Source organism: Cyprinodon variegatus, unplaced genomic scaffold (assembly GCF_000732505.1).
Source record: "Cyprinodon variegatus isolate N-32 unplaced genomic scaffold, C_variegatus-1.0 Scaffold802, whole genome shotgun sequence".
Lineage (NCBI taxonomy): Eukaryota > Metazoa > Chordata > Actinopteri > Cyprinodontiformes > Cyprinodontidae > Cyprinodon > Cyprinodon variegatus.
In genome coordinates this window covers 180,688-197,184 of record NW_015151255.1, presented here as the reverse complement: position 1 = coordinate 197,184, position 16,497 = coordinate 180,688, and the positions used below count along the sequence as shown (strand labels likewise).

The 16,497-nt window shown below is 37.4% G+C and overlaps 1 protein-coding gene across 2 annotated transcripts in view; it reads right to left on the bottom strand.

The window, feature by feature from the left end:
- Nucleotides 1-16,497, bottom strand: part of LOC107098707 (membrane-associated guanylate kinase, WW and PDZ domain-containing protein 3-like) — a 166,913-nt gene that overhangs the window by 57,732 nt on the left and 92,684 nt on the right. For both annotated transcript variants that reach the window (XM_015396521.1, XM_015396520.1), the window contains exon 2: nt 1,322-1,438. In XM_015396521.1, the coding sequence (XP_015252007.1) occupies nt 1,322-1,438 (117 nt within the window). The remainder of the gene's footprint in view (nt 1-1,321; nt 1,439-16,497) is intronic.

Genomic DNA, 16,497 nt, shown 5'->3' with positions numbered 1-16,497 from the left:
GTGTGTGTGTGTGTGTGTGTGTGTGTGTGAACACACTGTATATGCTGTATATATCCCCGTGCACTTTTTCTTCCTTTGGCACCTTCTCCTTCTCTTTGACTATTTGAGCTGATGTAACGAGTCAATTTCCCGACTGTGAGCAATGGCGTAACTATCGGTAAGCAGAGATTGCAATTGCTTAGGGGCCCCGACCTCTTAGGGGTCACTGACACCTGGTTGGCCCCCTACACAATTATGGACCATACATCATACTTCATATGGGGCCCACTCAGATAATATTGCTTATGGGCCTATTGTTGTGTCGTTACGCTATTGACTGTGAGATCAATAAAGTCAATCAATCAATCAAACTGTAATATTAACAGTGAATTCTGGTTTTGTTTATCATAAAATATAAAAATATTACTACCATTTTAGATCTCAATTAAATCTGGGTATCCTCTTTACACTTTTTGCTGCATCCTTATCTTTTCCACAGCATCAATGATTTTCCTTTTAAGGACTGAAATGCTAAAGCTAAGGAAAAACAATTTTATCAGTTCTACTGATTAAAGAAATAGCTTTTTTAATCCATGGCGTTTTATCAATAACATTCTTTTCACTGTGAAAAAGAGATGTATACATTTTCACTTCATCCAAACATTGTCATCATGCAGTATTTCCATCTCTGCAAAAATAAAAGGAAAGTTTTCATCTTCAACATATCGGAACCCCATGGTTGTTTTACAACACTTATAGAAAATGGAAACAGCCAGACATATTTTCATTAAGCATAAATTGCTATCAGCATCACAGCTGACATTATTTGCGGCAGTTCTGTTGGCTTTCAATTCCAACCTTATTCAGCCGCCTCATTATTGATTTCAGGGAATTGATAGTGATGACCTCACAGACTACAGAGAAAATTACAACTGGAGTGGTAAAAAAAAAAAACTGTGTTATTTATGGATGGAGTATGACTTTGATCACTTTGATGATACCATACGGAAGTAAATAAGTTACATGGGGGTTCAAGTGATATCCTTGGCTGCGTTGCCATAGTGACAGTAAAATGGTTGCTTTTTAGTCTGCCCGACAAAGTGCTGTGGAAGACAATGCAGGAGTAGCATATGTGTCTCAGTGACTTTGATTTGTGTGAGTGCAGAACCTGTTTAATGGAAAGCAAGCAAGTTATTGCATAATGGATTTCTGCAGCATCTTATTTTGTTCCAAGAGGTAGTTCCCATTAAAGCATATGTGGACTGAAAATGGGCGAGGAAACACATGCCTGGGCTGGCTAAGTTTAAAAAGCATTAAAAAGGAGGTTATTGAAAGCACTTACAGGGTATGGTGCGTAGGTAGAGGTTGTCTCGTATGATCTGCTGGAGTTTGTGGTCGAGAGAGCCCTTCTGAAACTGCAGACTGAGGTAGTGGCGCAGGTCTGTGTTCAACACTTTACCTGCAAAAACAGAGAAGAGAGCGGGGAAGGTCAGCAAAACATGTCTGCACTTTGTTTAAGAAACAGAGTTTATCTGTGTGTTATGTAGTAATACAAGGTAAACATCTCTGTTCAGCATACATACATACAGTACAAACAACAATGGGCCAAAATTGCAGCAAGGTATTATGAGAAGTCTGTTGAAGGATACAAGAAATGTCTGATGCAAGTCGAAAAGGTATGGGAATCTATGTAAGTCACCCTAATGGACATAAATCAGTAAAGTTTGACACTTAGTGAAAAACGGACACATTTCAGGATTTATTTTTAATTAAGAATATAAATATCAGAAAATGCAATGTTCTACTGCATTTTGCACCATATTTATTTATTTGTATGGCACTGAACCTTTTCATATTAATGCCTTTTGCACCATGACTTTAAACTGGTTTTCCTTTTCTGCTACACTGTTTACATTCTGATCACTGCTGCACTTAATAAATGGAAATGTCCATTTCACTGTTGTAAGCTGCTCATTCACTGTAGAAAAGCTGAATGAATTGAAATTTTGTTTTGTACAAACTCTGTGTATACAAGATGACAATAAAGTTAGTCCAAGTCATCTAGTCTTAGTTGCGTTCAGTACAGTTTTTTTTCTGCTTATTTAAATATTTGTATATATTATAACTTTGTGCAGGATTAATATAAGATGAGTTTTAGCAACAAAACTAATTTTATAAAGGGACGATGTAACATTTACATCCTCAAATTGGTGTTAAAAAATTTAACATCAGCAATCCAGTACTCAGCATTTTGTTTTGGGTTCGTTCTTACTTTTTTTCTGATTACATGACTTTGGAATATTAACATGCAGCTCCTGGATTAAATAGAGACTGAGTGACAAAACAGTCTCAGCGGGAATTTGGATAAACTCCAACTCCACAGAGGAACAAACAAATTAGGAAGCTATTTTAAGTTCCTGAACAAATCTCTTTCTTTCTGTCCTGACTTCTGACCAGCTTTCCTCTCAATTTTGGTTTAAATCTTTTCCAGTTCAGTTTAATATTTCAGTCACAGGAGGAAAGCGTAGTAGGGGGTGGAAGTCAAAAGGTAAGACTAATGGTTTAAAGTCCTTTATTAGACCTTTAAAAAAAACCTAAAAATAAAAAATAAAATTAAACTGAAAGAGATTAGATTGTGACACTTCACCAATAAAATTTAAATACTATTGTACAACCAGGTGCTTATATTGTTCAGAAAATGCATTGAAGATTGTTTTGCTTCCACATATAAAAAGAGCAAAGTGGTCTGAGCTGACTTTATTCCCTCTCTGCCTTCTTTCATGTTACACAGCAAATCTAAACCCCCAACTCTGTTAATGGATCCTGAGTTCATACTCCTTCATGATCCCATATAAGCCTAAAAAAGAGGAAAACACGTACTCCTAACATGCACAAACCCAGAACCGAGGGAGGGACTAGAGGTTTCCATGCAAAAATAAAAAGAAACCTTAAACGGATCTGCATCTGCTTTTAACTCCCAGAAGTCTTTGTAAAAACAAAGGAATTCATGCAAAGTTTGACGCAGAGGGAGATTGTTAGAGCTGTCAAACACAAGTTGGAAGAAAAAGATTATCTACTGAAGAAGATGAGGAGTTTGGAAAACAGATCTTCATTTTCTGCCTGCCATACGCTTCCTCATCTCTAGTCTGAATAACAAGAGGGAGCTTTGTGAAAGATTGACGAAGGTCGAAGATTTCATCTCACTCTCATCATCTTTGCAGTAAGAACAAACTGCCAAACAAAACTCTGTTTCAGTAACGGTATCCACTTCTGAAAAAGGAGACATGTACATGATTAACTGATCACAAAAGGAATGAGAGACAAAAATCAACTCAATAGAATTTTCTCCTAAAAATATAAGCCCTCCCTTTACTTTTGGAGCCAGAAGGTATCCTCTATTTAGACATCTCAATGCCCCTCTATGTTTTGGGTGGATCAATAAAACTGATTAACCTATTTTTCTATTATTGTAATTGCTGGTCCTCTAAAGAAAACTACATACATTCATAGCTATCATATAGAGCTCAGGGTAAAAAAAAGATGAATCCTTTTAAAACCGCTTCTGTTTCAGTTCAAGTTGGCGTGAGCGCAGCACATATTGGGTGATTAAAAAACTATTGCCATTTATCTATTCTCACAGTTGGGTTGGGAGCTGGGTCTATACTAATGATGACTTTCACCTTAATATTTTAGTGCGGATGTGTATGTGGGGGCGTGAACGAATCAGTCTTTCAACCTGTGTAGGCCTACTGTGAAATTACCACATCGAATGTGACGTGCTGACAACAATGCAGCTATAAAGCCGCTGGGTTTGCTTCAGGGAAAATTTTAATTTTAAGAAACTTCCCAATGGAAATCTCAACAAGACTCAAGCTGTTTGCACCTCGTGCAATGTAGAATTAGTTTACTGCAGGAATCCTTCCAGTCTCAAGTAACACCTAAACGCAAATACATCCCTTAACCAATACAAAAGATGGTGGGCCAAGCACTGATGTAGTGCAGGAGTTGTTTTAATAAAACTATAATGTTTGAGTGTAACTGAGGCAAGCCCATTAGCAGAGCTCTATCAGGCAAGCTAACCAATCTCCTCACCCAGTAGATAGCCACAAGCCTCAAGCGACCTGGATCAGATCTTTTCATGGCCGTCTGAACAACACAGATCCGATTTTTAATCCGACCCAGGCCACTTGGCTCTGTGGCCCTGAATCAGATATGAATCTGATCTTTTCAAATGCGACCTGTGTCTGAACGGCCAGGTCGGATGAATCCGACCTGAACGTCATTAATACCTAACAAAGGTCCTTATTCTGCATCTTGCTACGCAGAAGTGGCATGAAAAGCAACAACCATGGCAGATTATGATGCGGAGAGCAGTATTTATGTTTAACTATATTGAAAAGATTTTTTATGGTTGGAAAAGACCACTAGATACGGGGCAGTACTACCATCCATGCTTAGTTCCGTAAACATAGAGCATGCTGACCTGTGACATCATTGCGTCCTCTACTGCGCATGCAGGACACTTGTGTTGTATGACTGCAGTTTACACAGGAGATCACATACAAGTCGCATATAGTTGGAAATATGAACGGCAACGGAAAAAAAACCCAAAACGGATTTCACAAAAAAAATCAGAATTGAGCATCAAGGCCTGCAGTGTGAACGTAGCCAGAGTGGCTGATGGGCTCGAGCTTGTTCTCCAGGCGGCAACAGGTGACCCATCTTACAAACTACCTGCAGCGTGAACTATCATGAGGAGAATTCATGACCAGCACGCCGTGGAGAAAGCCACAAAAGATAAGAATCTGGTAGAGTTGACTGTTCAGCACTGACAGTTGACCACAGGACATCTGTGAATAACGATAACCAACTGGGAACTTCACTCCTTTGCTTAAGGTAGGTGATGTTATGCAATTTCAAATATCATTTTACCATGACACCACGAATAATTACTGCAACATTATGTGTGTTTCTTAATGATTTCTTTGGTTAATATGGGTAAAGTGGGAGACTTTTTGAAAATGTAGCTTTGGTGGTATTTGTTTAGCCCATTTCATTGCAAGCTCTAGAGTCATGGTACATTTTTAAAAACCTCGGGATCTTCACATCACAATAGACATTCTAAACACAGATTTTAGTTTTATCTTCAAACATTGTTGCCCCAAAGTCGCTTTTTTGGAGACACCACAGTATATTGTTAAAGTGGGACATCTATAATTAGAAGTGGGACACTATTTTTGCAGCAAAAACACAGTAACAAATGAGCCAAAAAAAATGAACTTTGTCAAAGTCTTAAGTAAGATGATGAAATTACGTGTGAATTTGCAAACATAAAAAAAGTAAACCTGATATGCAATATTCTGGAGGTAGCACACACATATGAATGCCTTTGGCAGAATTCAAATGAGCAATTTTAATCTAGATTAATTTCAAGATTACAGTGAGATGAATCTAGATCAAAACAATGAATCTATGCCCACCACTAAAAAAAATAAAATAAAAAAAAGGACTCTTGTTTTATCTTGACTTGTAGATTTACTCGAGTAACTTAACCACTGATATAAACGCTGTAACGACTGCTATGCTTTTTCAAATTTGAGAGTCAACATTTAAACCGTTAATCTGTTAGGGTTACTATAATAACTTCTGATCTATTCTTACTGAGTTTCTCTAAGTATTGCTGCCTGTATAGCACTTCTGGATAGATGCTAACTGCATTTCGTTGCTTGTACTTGTGACAGTGCAATGACAATAAAGTTGAATTCTATTCTATTCTATTCTATTCATATATCCCTGTTCTTTTCCACCTTAAATAAAAATACTTATTTTGTAGCTCTTTCCCTTCTCTGACAAATAAAGCTAAAAATCCTGACCTAGCCTAAATACATTGATAAGGTAGTATTTTGAAGCATGCTAAATATAAAGACCTGACTTGCATCTATTTTTAATTAATTTTAATTTCTTAGTGTGCAGAATTTATATTTTCTAAATATATGGATTAAGGGTTATATACGTATGGATTAAGAAGTAGCATTTATTTCCTATGCTCCAATTACCTGGAACAAATTCCCATAAGACTAGAAAAAAAAAGTCAAAAAACAATTATTAAAACTTCCTTTGACTGTTGAAGTGAAACTGTTAACTTAGGTGTTATTAGTTTAAGGTTGTGGTCCAACTGTTTTATTTGTTTTACTACCCATTTTTATTGAGTTCATGTCACACTTTGAATTCTCTTGTACCAAATTGAACTATACAAATAAACTGTCCTTGTCTTGCCTTATAGGCTTATAGAAATAATCTTTGATAAAAAAAAAGAAGGATTTCTCTGGAAAGTAAAATTGTGCCCACCACACCGTATTGTACACCATATGCAGCAGCAGGACAGAAAGTGGTAATAGTCAACCAGAAGGCCAATTAAAAAAATATATGCATGAAAAGTGACAAACACTCAAATCCGACCCTTTCATTGCAGTACAGCACAGTGAGGTATTTGTAGCCTCCTAGGTCCTGTCACAGACAGTAAGTGGGATCATCACATCCAAATATTTTATTTCTTTTTCCCCCATCTACTAAAAACTCTGCTGCTGAAAGAACTCATTTTCTCAGCTGGTGACAATTTATTTTTCTTACCAACATATATCTTTAACAACATCACCAAAAAATAACAATATTAAACTGAAACTAGAAACTCAAGTGATGTGGTTTAATTTCATTATGCACAAAAAAAAACATTCAGATTTGACTAAAACATCAACCAGAAAGTAAAGGTATTAAGAAGTGGTCTGTGGTCCCCCCCCTGCAGAACCACTCCTTTATTGAGTGTATCTTGCTAACAGCCAATCATTTCCACCTGTTTTCTATTCCATTGGCACAGCAGCATGTGAAGTTAATTCTCAATCAGTGTTTCTTCCTAAGTGGACAGTTTGATTTCACAGAAGATTGATTTAGTTGAACTTATGTAATTTTTACATGTTTCCTTAATATATTTCGAGCAGTGTATATACTTGTCTTTCTGTTATTAGCTTAGAATATTTCTTAATAAAGCAAATAATGCTATGTATTTTTCCTTTATACTTTATGGTATACTGCTCTTGGTGATGTCTCACTATCTTGTGCTACCTCGACTCTTTTGCAGAAAGCAATGTCAGGGAATGTGTCAGAAAGGTCACCCACGGGAATCCCTTAGCAACATGTTGCCATTTCACTGAGCATAAGAAGCACTCTTCTTTCCCAAGCCTGGAAGTCAGAGAAAATAGCTGCACTTGCTCTGCAGTGATGGAGGCTGTGGCTGGCACCCTTTTGAAGCGACAGACTGTTAACATAGTCACTTAGACCAACACCTTTCTTTGGAGCCACAGAATTAGACTAACACTTGAAACTGTAGATTTAACTCCTTCACACATGCATAATTCATTTGTCTATTTTAAGACATTTCAGAGAAAAGCAGTCTTCAAATTACACACAAAAAATGAAAACTTTATGTAACACAGACAAAAGAAAAGTAGAATGAAACTAAAAAAAATATTTCCCTTTGACCTCTAGCATAACCTTATCCACTGCAACTAGCAAGACATCCCTGATTTATTTTTCCACCTTTACTAAACTGCAATCAGAAGACATTTTTTTTAGTTAATTGAAAATAAAATGAAACAAACCCAAAAATTTGGCTTTTTTTTTATTTATTAAAAAGCAAAACTAAAAGTGGAGGGGTGATTCTTCATATGCCAGACTGTTTCCTGGACCATGTTGCTGGGATTATTCTAAGGCTGAAGCTATTAATTGGTAACCTGACAACAGCTAGGCGGAGCGAGACATGCATCTGGCTGTTGTCAGGTTAATTAATTGGACTAATCGCGATTAATTGATTATTGAAATAATTGTCAACTAATTTAGTATTCGATTAATCATTAACTGGTGTAAAGAGACTCTAAATCATGCCTTTAGCTGACAAAGCAACCCACTTAGAGCAGCAATTGCACCAAAATTGTAAAATAAATATGTAAACATTTTGCACTTAAGACAAAGATCTATCCAATATCCTATATCCAGAAATCCTCAAGTGGGAAAGTTTTAGGTTCACCTGGTTTCATTTCCACAAAAGTCCTCTTTAAGGAACCTTTTGCTATCAGATTATTAATAGACAGATTCATCGGTTTGCAAAATAATTGTTACTTGCAGCCCTAGATTATTCTCAATTTCAAAAGATGCATGGAAACAAATGCCTCCTTGAACTTTTAGCATGAAGGCGAATCAGCACTGATGTCAAAATCTTAGAACATAAATTTGGTGTGCACATTTACGAATGGCAACTCTTTCTTCCCTCTTTCTCTAAACCGTGAAAATTGAGCAAATTCCTTGTGTCAATTTTGACATTTTGTTCAGAGACATTCTCCCTCAAGCAGGTGGACATCCACTGGGAGGTCATTATCTCTGTTGTCTGACAGTCAATTAACAGTCCTCCGAATTGGAAATATGATTGGTCGGGACATGTGCCCTGATACTTTTGCAGTGAACTGGGTTATATCAGAGAGACCAAAGGGAGAGATTGTACTAATTGTGCACAAAAGTCCAGATGTGGCCTGGAAGTTTATATGCTGAGGACTGATGTCTAGTTTGCCAAATTGAAACCATTATTTTCCTTTTTTCATTAATGAATATTTGATGTTCATTGCAGTTGCAGGTAGTATTTTTCAATTCATTTATCTATTTTGTCATGAACAGGTTATTTGTTTGAGTAAATGAGATACCGAATAAAGGATAGCTGAAAATACTTTTGTTTTCACAGAAAATCTGACCAGCTGTTGCAATATATATTCAAATATGCACAATATTATAACCATATCCTTTCATTTTAATAAAACGTCTTAGTAATAAAGACAGAGCCAAATCGCCACCGGCAGCTTCAGTATGAGGCCTGGACACTGTCATTGGGCGACAGCAGGCCTAAAGAGCCGGTCTCATTAATGATTTATTTCCAGCTGAATATATTTTTTAAAATGTAAAATTATAAATCATGTCAACATTTATGATATGCAGAGCACAATTCAACAAAAATAAATAAAGGGCTGAAATTAGCTTTATCCACTGAGCACAAGACTTGTATAAAGTGAGGAATTCTGTTATCTCCAATCTCTTTCTCCACATCGCCGTTAAAAAAAAAAAAGAGTGCGCAGATGCTCACTGTCGGCCTTCACCAGAATGTCTACTTATTGCCTGTAAAAAGTTAATTACAATGATTATGTGAACCACCTGCCTGCCTGCTGCTTCCTGTGCTCACTCTGCTCTCTTGATCATCATCACAAACTCTTGATAAATGTTTAAAGTGCAAAACCATGTCTAGCTGGGTACTGGGTTTTTAGAAACTTCTTCAAATGTGTGGTCCAAAAGGTGGACCACACTTTTGAAGAAGGCTTAGGAGGATTGCTGGTGAAGATTCTCGGTCATTAGGTCACAGTCAGTCCATAAAAGTTAGATGTACAGCCAAGTCTTTTCTGGAGGAGGTAGAGACTCCAGCAACATATGAGACTCAATCCCATATGTTGCTGGAGTCTCAAGATTTTCTCCAAAAACAAAATTCCGGTAAATTTCAAACCAAACAAGACCCTTAAACAAAGACTAGTGCATCATAAAGACAAAACCCCCAGACCTAATATGAGCGAGTGGTGTATGCAGTTCAATGCAGTGAGGAATGCTCTGATCTTTATATAGAGAAACCAAACAACCTCCCCACAGACAAATTGACCAACACAGAAGAGCCTCCTCCTCCTCCAGACAAGGCTCTGCTGTCCACCTACACCTTATGGACAAATGGCATTCTTTCGAGGACCACAATGTTCACAATTTGGACAGAGAAGACTGATGGTTTGAAAGGGGTGTGATGGAAGCCATCTATGTAAAGAGAGAAAAAACAACCTTAAACAGAGGGGGTAGACTCAGGTTTCGGTTCTCAAAAATCTACAACGCCGCAATAGAGTTGATTCCTTCCCGCTATCATCTCAACACCTACCCCTATGCAGGGACCAAAGCCTCTCGCCTGGTCAGCCAGGCCAACAGTGCCCCTAATGACCCCCCTTTCAGAGGCATAGACCAGTATCAGGTATTGCAGGCTAAAAAAGAACCCAAATAACTCCCCATTTCTAAGTCTAAACAGGTCTTGTTTTGATTCCACTCTATAAAGCTTCGAGCTCAACGCTAGTTCTGACATTTTGAATTGAAAAAGCTTACTGGATGGGAAGCAAAACATCTTTAAACTTAGAAATAAAAGTCCAGTGGATTGTTTTTTTAACTTTTTTGGAAGAATCTAAGGAGCATTTTTAGACTGTGACAGTTTGGTCTAACAATTCAGCCTTCAAAGGATGCAACCCCTGAAATGAGACGCACCAATTCACACAGTCATGGTGGCAGGTTGCAATACAGCCACAGCTACCCCGATGGCACACTGACCACCATCAGTAGGCAAGGCGAGTGAAGTGTTTTTCCCAAAGACACAAAGACTGAGACAGACAGAGCTGGGATTTGAACTAGCGCCTTTAAGGTGGACAAATTAGCTTAATATTAATGCTATATAATATGCAGGGGCAACTAGTGACTCCAATCCCTAGCAAATCTGTTACCAGCTGTTTTATGAAGTTGTGTTTTTGTGTTTTAAACATTAGTATGATTGGAACCACATCCAACCAGCGATAAAAATAGTGATGGTTCGTTAATAATAATGCAAATAAAGGTTCTAGCATTTTCTCTTTGATTAATAATCTCCAGGTTCTTTCATTTCTCAGACGTGTGCAAAAATTAATTACCCAAAATGATGAACGATTTGGAATCATATTTCAGCTTAAACACTTTAGCTCCCCTATCAGGTTACAAAAGAGCCCAGGATCAATCATGTGACTATATAACCATAAAAAGGTCTTTACTGTAAAAGCAAGGGCCCTAGGAATGTGTCTGTAATTTAATTTTACCCACTCTCCTGCAGATTGTTTACAGAATATCCGGTCATAAATCTTACAGTCTTCTGGTGGCTGCTTTTATAAATATTGCAAATCCTAATTAACTTTATGTCTAATACAAATGAAAAAGGGCCATACAGATACCAGGGGTATCCATAACAATTTAACTGTAAGGTTAACTCCACAAAGACAAGATTTCTTCATCACTAAGAGACCAACTGAAGAAATACACAGTGGGCAAAGAATCTTACCAGCTCTTTTTCTCATTTATATGTTTCACTCGCTTCCATAGATCCATTGTCCACCAAGCTAAGTGAATTGAAACACCATTTAATATAGAGCACTATGTCTTAGATGTAACACAAGGTTTGTCATTTTTCTTTGTGCTAGTAACAGGCTCAGATTTGCAGCTAAAATGAATGAAAATGTCTAATGGATGTAGAGGCAGTCTGCTTAGAAGGTTCAGGTGCTCAAAGTATACGTACCAAGACATAAAGACTCTCAAATATTCACTTAAAGCTACTGGTTACCAAATATTAGACATCTTTGGTCATTTTTATGAGCCTTGTTTGCTGTAGAACTTTTTTAAAATATTAGTAGTCTTCCCTTTTTGAACCAAGGTTCTAATTCCAAGGTTTGCTATAGTGTTATTTTTCTCTTTATAATAAGAGAGGGTTTAAATTTATAGACAAGCATTGATGGTCTGGTTGTTGTGATTGCCTTGTGAGCTAGAAGAAGCAGTCTAGAAGTGTAGATGGGCCCACTGTGTGCGGTCAATACAACACAGGTCTGCTACAGAGTGTTCAAGTGAACACAGTTGCTTTAGATTGAGGACCCATCAAAGTTACAAATTTATGTTTGTTCCTGTGTATAAGCTGGTAGTAGTAGGGGTGGGTTTCAGATATGGGCCAGCAAGACAGGGGCTTATGAGTGAGAGATATTGCCACTGGTAATTAGAATGGCAGAAAGTAGCCATTATTGTAAATTGTATTTAATTATTTTCTAGAACTTATGAAAATCTTCACTTTTCAAAAAAATGGTTTGTCATCATCTTTGCTTTGATGGCTGCTTGTTAAAAAGCCTAATTTCCAGAAGAACCCACCAGAAATTAAAGAATACTTGCAAGATGCAAAAATAAGAACAAATGTAGCATGCAGTGTTTACATAAAATGCAACTTGTGCTAAAGCAGTCTACTAAATGGACTCAGGGTTTCTTTGATCTTCAGCAAGGATATCTAGCCCTCCGTTCCATTGAGTGTTGAAGTGGTTCTGAAGGGCAGCAATGCAGCTGCCCCTTTGCAGCTGTTAGCAGCAACTCTGATGAGCCAAAGCTTTTCCACCCAGTGCGCCATAGTGCCTTTCTGAAGTATCCCAGATGCGCTGGTGTTTGCCACTTCTCTAAAATACGCTGTTCTATTTTTGCTAACTGAGTCCTCATCAATCTAGAGCAGAGTAGAACTTTATGGCAGGAAGTCAGTTAATGAAAAGCAAAGTAGATTTGGTTCATTTTAAAAGTAAAAGATTGAATGTCCATACTTTGGATCTAATTTTTCTGACTTTTATGTAATTGTAAATTCTGTCCATACAGTCATTCAACAGCCCTAATACTGAAAAAATAGAAATAATAACCGTAAACAGATTTTGTTTAACTCACTTACCTATGATAGATCCAAAGAAAAGAAGGTAAGGTGACTAAATAAAGACCAAGCACATGGAATATGTGTAGTACTGGCTAAATAACCCCGTAACTGGTTTATTGTTCGAGTTCAAGCGTACAAGTACACTACTATCATGCAATCCTTAACCTTAATTAGAGTGAAACCATGCATAGACACTCTTCTCTAAAACACACCCTGTGGAAGAGGGTACCTGTCTGATAGCACACTGCAGTTGCACCACTTCAACATTCAGTGGAACGGAAGGGTTAGTGTCTGCATGCAGGTAAAAGAACTGTTTCTGGGTTATTTTTTTTGGATCTTATTTCCTAAATCGTTTTATTGAGAGAACAAAGAGAGCATTGCCTGAGTGAGTGGGATCAATAGCAATGCGTCTGGCTATTTTCAGGATTCATACAGCATAGACGGAGTCCAAATCTTGTTCAATTACATCCCACAATCACCTGTGCTGTCCCCACAACCAATGCTAAGTCCTTCTTTTCCTAAGCTGTGCAGCCCCGATACCACACTGTCACACTAAGACACAGGATACCTATATTTGTGCCACTATGAACATTTGTAAGAAGTCTATTTCTGAATCGAATGAAGTGGGTTTTCCTTGAAACCAGGACCTCAACAAACAAATCTTGTATCAACTGTAGATAATGACCGACTTCATTAAGGTAAGTTTATTGTTTTCATACTAACCAATCAACAGTTTTAATCAGAATCATCAATCTGGCAGAACCAACTTTTAAAATGATATATGTGCTTTAACAACTTGATCAGAAATAAAACAATGTGTTAACAATAAGTATATGGTTTTATAATGACAATAAAAGTTCCTTGCTCTTTTAGCATCATCAGTAATCAGAGGTCAAGTCAAGTTGTGTGGTGATGTTTTATTTGTATGGGCAAATACTGTTATTTACACAAAGATGAACCCCATATCTATTTATAAAAGTTTTAGAAATCATTTGCATCCATCCAAGTGTACAAAGCACCACTAAGGATACTGTATTAGATATTCATTTGATGCGGCTTGGACCCAAAATAACACCAAAAGCAGTGAAAAATACAGGGCATGCAAGGAAAGCTTATGCAAGTTTAACACAGCAAAGATATACATAGAGGTTAAAGAGTTAGGTTTAGCTATGACATCACTGTATAAAAAGACATGGCTATCATGTTCACAATAAAACATTAAAAAATGCATTTTACTTTTTTTTTCACTTTTGGAGCCATTTGTTTTTTTTTAAATATCATTTGTTTTCCCCCGAAATGTCAGATTTGTTTGGATGCCCAGGCTTAACAAGGATACACCTTATCCCATCTCAATGTTTAATGGGGCCTAGGCCAATAAAACTAGTTACGATCAGCAGTTTGACTTTATCGTTGCTCTATTACCAGGTCTTAAGAATGTGATCTAATCACCTGTTTCCCTAATCTCTTTAATTTCATGCTTGCACCTCTTCTGCCTTACCTTACAAATATTATCAGTAACAGAACATCTACAATTCTATGACATCTTTATGCTGTTTTTCCATCGGCATGAGCAATCTTTTAAATAGATTCAGCTTCAGCCCAAGCAAAGATGCTATCAAAATATCCATTGCTACATGAAATAGAAATTATTTGCACTGAGAGTCGAAACAGAAAAACAGCAAGTCAGGGTATCATAAATTATTCTTTAACTCTACCAGTTGTCACACATCGAGGGAGAGCTGCATCTGGGACATGCCCTGTTTTTTTTTTTCTGAAAAGCTGAATTATTTCAATACGTTTTGAACAAGTATGCAACTTGATTTCAGTTCTTATTTACTAGTTAAGAAAAGTTTACTTGCTCTATTTTAGAACTGCAAATCCATTCCATGGACCACATATTCAGCATAACATTATGTTTCAGATTTAAGAGTGTCCCAATTTCACTCCCAGAAAAGACTTCCAACCCATCAGGGTTTTTAAAGATTATCACAGAATGACATGGTTGATTGATGCCCACTGTTGTCCTGCTAAGAGTTGTCTGGGCTCTTTGTGTCTGGAAACATGATTGGTCTTGTTTATACTCACAAAACTTTCATTTTAACAAGTTGAACATATATGATGAAATGTGTTCACTGTATTGTTCTGCTATTTCTTTGTAAATACTGTACCTAAACTTGAATAAAATGATAAATAGGTTTGTATATTTTAAGTCTCACCCTGATAGGTTCTCTTTCCTATACTCCTTTGCTTAAAGCTTTCCTTTGCCTATACCTCAGTGAAAGCAGGCAGATGCTGCTTATACCTCAAACTTGTTCTCCCTCGACATTCAACATAAAATGTAATGATGGGTCACAAACATCCTCTTCGTCAGGGACCGCTCTTCCCCTACGGCCTTTAGTCAAACCGGGCGCTAACACCTATAAGACCTTCAATCATTCTCCTCTAGTGACAGCACACCACCTCACTCTCTCTGTCCCACTCTCAACTTTCAACTTGATGTGGACATTTAAGGGGGATAAAACCGCTCCAGGGTGAACACCTTTGCATCAGAATTTTACCAAAGTTCATATTTTCAGACAGCTGCACATGAATCTGGGATCAAGGCACAGGGTGCTGACTCCGTTGAGAAAAGCAGAGAGTGGTGTGCTCTAAGCCTAGCTTATAATCTCACACCTCACACAGCGCCGTCAGATGAATTCTCTTCACTTATATAACTGGCATGTGGAGCGTTACTGTGGCTGGAGGCTTCTGCAACAGAGGAGCGTGATGGGCCGATGTTATGTTTTTCAGTCTGTTTGCTTGACTGGCTGGACACAGAGCTATGCAAAGTTAAACAAGCGGTGGCCTAACAGGCCCAGACCGCTCACTGCATACTTAATTTCCTCTCATTTTAGCAGCAAGCCCTCATTGGGACCTATGTCCTGTAAAAGCATCTTAGATGACCAAAGAAATATGAATAAAAGACAAGGTGAGGCTTATAATATAGGTGGAATATAAATGCCTGATTGTTATTTGGTGTTTTATAAAACTTCTAGAGTTAAATACATGGAACATAATTAAATATCTGAGGTCATGAGTAATTACTTTTTTAATTAAAAAGAAGCTGAAAAAAATGGCTTAAATCTCATTTTAGTATTATTCTAAGCTCCACATGAATAGGTTTAGAGCAGCACCCCTCCCCAAAATTACAAACCAGACAGGGCATGATCATAGCATGACATGTTTTCAACCCTCTGATCTCTAAGGTAGAGAGATATCTGGCCTTACATTAAAAGTTCACTAACCCCATACTCTCTTCTCCTCTGCCAGCAACCTCTCCCCTCGGTCCATAGATGCTGTGGAGATGAAGGTTTGACCTTCTTCCTTTAAAGTAAAGGTAGGATTTGCCCACCTCATCAGAGTTAGAGATGTTCCGGCTTGTTTAAGGGTTGTTGTTTTTTTTATTTTGTGGGTCAGACTCCAACTTTGTTTTCTTTTCTTAAATTTAAACACAACATGTTTATGCTCCTTATTGATTTATAAACATTATGAGCAATGCTTCTCCTCAATACTAGATTTTGTGCTGTCAGAATAAAAATAAGTCTAACAGAAACAACCAGCATCATAACCCAGGTCAGTTCCTACTTACACTAACTTATATCACTAGCAATGTGTGACAGCTTTTCATCGTAACTAGGATCCAACTGGAATGTAACATTAATTTGAGCTTGCCAAAATGATTAGTTGTGTTAGATTGTTTTAAACTAAAAGTTGTTCTTGAATGTATCTTCTGATTAGTCTTCAACTGGTTATATTACAACAAAAACCAAAACAGCTTTTCAGGTTTTCCAATCACAGAGTTACATGGATGGATGGATGGATGGATGGATGGATGGATGGATGGATGGATGGATGGATGGATGGATGGATGGATGGATGGATGGATGGATGGA